The 5606-nt window shown below is 36.0% G+C and overlaps 1 protein-coding gene across 1 annotated transcript in view; it reads left to right on the top strand.

Annotated features, from left to right (window-relative positions):
• Positions 1-143: 143 nt before the first annotated feature.
• LOC117101196 (ribonuclease Oy-like) overlaps positions 144-5606 on the top strand; it is a 19416-nt gene continuing 13953 nt past the window's right edge. Inside the window, exons 1-2 of the mRNA XM_033241098.1 lie at positions 144-369; positions 1139-1246. Of these exons, the coding sequence (XP_033096989.1) occupies positions 1164-1246 (83 nt within the window). The 5' untranslated portion in view covers positions 144-369; positions 1139-1163. The remainder of the gene's footprint in view (positions 370-1138; positions 1247-5606) is intronic.

The following is a 5606-nucleotide window of genomic DNA, read 5'->3' as shown; positions in this document are numbered from 1 at the left end:
ATCAAATACTGTACCAAAAATATAAAATGAATTGGTGATTTTATCAAATAGGCCCTATGTGTGTGAAAACTAAAGTTTTGTTTATGGTCCAATACTCAATAGTTAAATAATTAAACGATATCTTTGCAGTCATTTTTATTGGGGCATTATCCGCATCTCGGACACTTCGTGAGCGAAAATATATTTTAACTGACGGGACTCAACATTTTCTCACCCCGGGCCCCATGACTCGTCGTTACGTAACACTGGGAGATCTCTCGCATATTATACGATCAAATCTTGAAGACGATAGCTGGAACCACACGTTACGGCGAAAGCATGGATCTTCGCACATTGCTGATGAAATCAAATTGAAAGCAAGACGAAACAGTAAGTAGCCATTGTTTGTTTTTTTTATATAGCGGAAACCAGTTGAAATTGTTTACACTTTTGGCCGTATTCGACTAGTCGTTCTTCGATAAACCACACCCACATGTGCAGCGGTAAAATCCTACTTAACGAAGACGACCAGTCGAATATAAAATTTGTAAATACAAAACAAAATGGCTGCATAGTTACCGCGATACACGCTGTGTAAGCAAGATTGCTTCAGCTTGCGGCAGTATGCTTTTTTTTTAGTAAAAAATATTTTCATCCATTTTTAAAATTCCGTTGGCCTACAATTATTTTTTGACTTCATGTCGGTAAATATTATAATTTTTATTTTCTGAAATTTAATCTAAATTATATTAACACAAATATTGTTTCTAAACTCACCAGTCGGTCATGTTTGTTTTCTTCACGTTAACGCACTCTGGTTTACGTTAATTCTCGTTGTCAACGAAGGTCTATTTACGAACCAGTCGAATGAAAATAATACTCAACGAAAATTCGTAGTCAACGAAATGAACTAGTCGAATACGCCCATTATCTTAATATTACTTTTCGAAAGCAATCATTAAAACTAAGTTCCGAGGCAACGACGGTGATTGGCCTATAATGAAGTAGGCCTATAATGTTGGCCTCACAGGTGATTGCTTGGTCTTTCTTAACATTCAAACCACCAATCATTTTGATCATGTGACATTTAAATGGATTTTATAATTACACTCAGAAAGCATAGAATGTAACCACATCTTAATTTCATATTGTTCTTCAGGTCTAGGCCCATAAGCTGTACAGCCATGTATGTGAGCTGGTTTTTCTTCGTTGTTTCGTTGTCTTTGGCATCTAGTAGTATTACAGCATGCAAAGAAGCTCAGAGCAAGTAAGTGTTTATAGATGATAAACAAGTGAATAGGCCTAAATTATTAGTTAAGACAATCTATACTGATTACTGCAATTTATATTTCTCGAGATCCGCTTACCACTGGTACATTTTAGTGCGAATTTTAATGAACGAAAACTACAAATGAACGCAACACTGACTAAAATGGATGGATGTACATGTATACGCCTGCGATGATTTTTAGTTTTCTTTGACATTGTCCATCACGCGCAACAAGAAACAATCTTACAACATACGCTGATTTTGACTAGATAGAGCACAGTAAGTCCGGTAAAGTCATCGATTTTTAAAATTATAATCCGAATTTTTAGTTAAACTTGTATAAAATGATCTTGACCTTGTAGTAACATGCACGCGCGCAATAAAAGAAAATCTCACAACATACGTCTATTTGGGACTATCAATACAACACCACCTAGTTTTAAAATTATAATCAAAACTTGTGGCCTTGACATTGTACCATGCACGCGCGCAACGGGAAACAATCTCACAACACATATGATAAGGGATTACATAGAACCGCCGTAAGCAACTGCGTTTTAAAATTATAAACGCCATAATAGTAGCACTTGTATTTAACCTTGACCTGCGTGTGCGCAACAAAAGTCAATTTCACAACATTGTTGATTTTGGACTACGTAGGTGTACTGTCGCACTTTGTAATAATCGTCGCACTTTGTAATACCTGTCACACTTTGTAATAACCTGTCGCACTTTGTAATAACTGTTTTCGCACTTTGTAACAATCAAGCTGTCGCACTTGGTAATAACCAATGTCACACTTCGTAATAACTGAGCTGTCGCACTTTGTAATAAAGTCTGTCGCACTTTGTAATAACTTGTTTCATTTAATTATGTTATATCTTTTAATGAATAAAACAAATATTGTTGAACGTTACATATTATGGAAGACATACTACAAGGTCAACGTCATACACAAGTTTTACTGATAATTTGGATTGAAATTATTTTCAAACTCAGTGCCTTACTGCGTTGTATGAAATCCCAACTCAACAAATGTGAGATTATTTTCTTATGCGCGTGCGTGATACTACAAGTTAAAGGTCATATACTAGTTTTACTAATAATTTGGATTATAATTATGGTATTATATTGCTATATTGCTGTTTATCAATTATTTATCTATTTGTTTGTATATATAGGCCTATATATATATATACATAGACCCTATATATAATCCTTCCTCTTCAAATAGTTCAACTTCTTTTTTAACAGCCTCCAGCGCCGGTGACAAGTTAGGCCTGTCTCTTATACACATCTAGATGTGTATAAGAGACAGATATATATGTATGTATATACCTATATATATAGGCCTATGTATAATAATAATAATAATAATAATAATAATAATAATTATAAGATTTATAAAGCGCACATCTCCACCAAGTGCTCAAGGCGCAGTGTCAATTACACCACAAAATCCATATAATTCCCAGAAGAATTTCAAGCAAAATCCATATACCAATTATCCCATCGAGGCATTGTTACTCCCCATATAGGCTTAAGTATGCGCAGATACTCAAAGGCAGTACGGTATGTTGAGCATCAGCACCTTCCTCCCCAGGATAAGCAGTTCAAAAGGAGCAACATTGCGTCGACAGAGAAAAGTGGTATCATGTTTTTTATTTATTATTTTTTTTTTGTAAATAATATAAATTCAACAGAGAAACATCAAGGTTTTCTATAGGCCTCGGTGAAAATCCAAATTAATTCCCAGAAAAATTTCGAGCAGAATCCGTATACCGATTACGGTATCCCTCGAGGCAGTGTTGCTCCCTATATATCCGCAGAATGTGGTTCCTAGTGTCATTTCGCGAGATAGGCTTGCCCAAAGCAATTTTATTGCATTTTCCGGATATTTTGGGTATGCTGAATCCAAAAAAGCAAGGGTCCATTTTTTTCGATAACGTCTTGGCCGCCATATTGGAATTTCAAAATGGCTGCCATTTATAATAATAAATAAAAATGACTATAACTCTACTATTAAAGCAGATATTGACATAATTTCAAGTGCTAACCATATGGTTTAAATGTCAAACTATTTGATTTTAATATTGTCATAGACCATAGATGGCGGCCATTTTGAATTTCAAGATGGCCGACCGTTTTTCAACAAAATCTTTCTGGAAAACAGGTATTTCAATTATGGTTTTTACAACAATATAAATTACACTGCGAATCCATTTTATGCTTTAGGGTATGTTTAAAATAAATAAATATAAAAAAATTCAGGAAGAAATCACAAACCTTACAGAAAGGCGGTATATCAACAAATGAACTATAAAATATACACAAATACATATACATGTGACTTAAATTTGCCTGTACAGTATACCCGATAATACACGCAGGGCATGTATGGGTGATTCCATTTATCCTTGAGGGGTAAGTTTAAAATATATAAATATATGCATGATAACACACAATTAGGCGTCCAGGATGAGTTTAACCGCCACCAATGTAGAAACAGCGTCTTTGTTACTGGGTACACACAGGCACCCTGTTAGGCAGTATGTTCCACCTCAGGATATACCTTATGTGGCTGCACTACTGTGCACTGCAAAGAGAACGGTGTCGATTAAAGTATACAAACAAGGAATGAGGGATTTTAAATGGAAGTGTAGTAAACGAGTATCATTATTGTATAACAGAAGGGAAAACCAACGGCGGCGGAACGTTTTTGAAAGTTGGGTGTTTTTGAAAGTGAGGAGAGGGGGAATTTCATAAGGCCGAGTATGCGAGAATCTAGGCTGGGGCCAGGGGGCCGCCAAGGGCCCTCGGTGGGGGTCCAGGGGGCGAAGGCCCCTGGAAGCTACGGATATTTTACGAAGTTTGGTGAATTTTATAAGTATTTTATAGGCATCCAGCTACTGTAATATGATTTCATATTTGTTGTATTTCCATTGGCGGATCTAGGAATTCAAAATAGAAGGGTCCAGGGAGGGTAATTTCACCGATAGAAGATCTATACTACCTCAGCCCCACCATGGTTGGAGCTGAGATAAAATTTGTGATTATGGCACCTCTAGATGGCCGGAAATTGCACTTCCAGACATAAAATTTGAATATAATTATCTTTATATCTCCATTAAAAAAAATATTGAACAATTTAGCCTCCCCCTCCTCTTGAATGCGCCACAGATTTCCGAACAAAGTCGAAGTCGAGATTGCTTCCGCGACCTCAATAAATTATTTATTATGAGGGTTATCCTTAATATGGGTTCCCCGACAGAAACTTCACTTTTCTCCCGACGGAAAATTCACTTTTCCCCCGATGGATAAAAGTTACCCTTGTATGTAGCTCAGAAATGATACTCCAACTGTGGCGGGTCCAGGAAGTCGAAATAGAGGTGTTCCAAGGAGAGTCTTGCGTAAATAAATAATCTCCACCCGCCTCTGCCCCACAACTGTTGGAAAATTATGATTATGGCACGGAAATGACACTCTCAGATTAAAAGTTGAATACAATTTTGTCTTTTTTCTCCATTTTTTTTTATAATTTTGAAAAAAAAAATGGGATGGGTTCCAGTGATGACTGGGTTTCCCATTGAATCTGCCACTGTTCAATATAACACTTGACATAGCCTACCATTTTGTTTCACAAAATGATTAATTCCTAATGTCAAGCGAAAGATTTTTTTATTCAAAATATTTTCTTTTTACTCAATACAGTTTTTACAACCTATAACACATTAACTACAGTGTACCGTACTGTAAATTCTGTACCGGTACTTAACCTTCAGACAACTTTATTTTAAAAAGTGGCCTAATAAGTATCTTAATGTTTTCGTTAAATTTAGACTAGGAAAAAAAATCAAAAAAGAGGCCTAAAAATCAAGTTAGGGGGAGTGGAATGTTAAAAGCAGTCAACATAGCCAGATATCCTAATTAATCCGTCCTGGTCACCCTAAGCCCTGTTGATACTTGATTTTTCACCTTGTATACAAATGGCGGCCATTTTGAAAAATGGTCGCCAAATTTATTTAAAATGTGCATATAATTGGAACTAAATAAGCTACAGATATTATGTTGGTGTCTAAACTCATAATTTCTATAGGCCCCTACAGGCAACAAACCAGACATATATATAAATAAGAATAAGTATATAAACTCACCAAAAGTAGTCGTGTTTGGTATCGTTGGAAAGCTCTTCCAATGATGAGAAATGTATTGCAGTTTACATATATCAGAAACGGTGTAGTGTTTCATATATTGTCCCATAAAATTCAATTATGGCATATCATATTAAAATAAACAGGACCATTTGCGCAACTTGTGAGCTCTCGGGGTGGGGGGGGGGCGCCCCCTCCCCCACCCT

The sequence above is a fragment of the Anneissia japonica genome, unplaced genomic scaffold (genome assembly GCF_011630105.1).
Source record: "Anneissia japonica isolate Jap-2015-1 unplaced genomic scaffold, ASM1163010v1 scaffold1946_len758022_cov188, whole genome shotgun sequence".
Taxonomy (NCBI): Eukaryota; Metazoa; Echinodermata; class Crinoidea; order Comatulida; family Comatulidae; genus Anneissia; species Anneissia japonica.
This window is presented reverse-complemented; position numbering and strand designations above follow the sequence as displayed.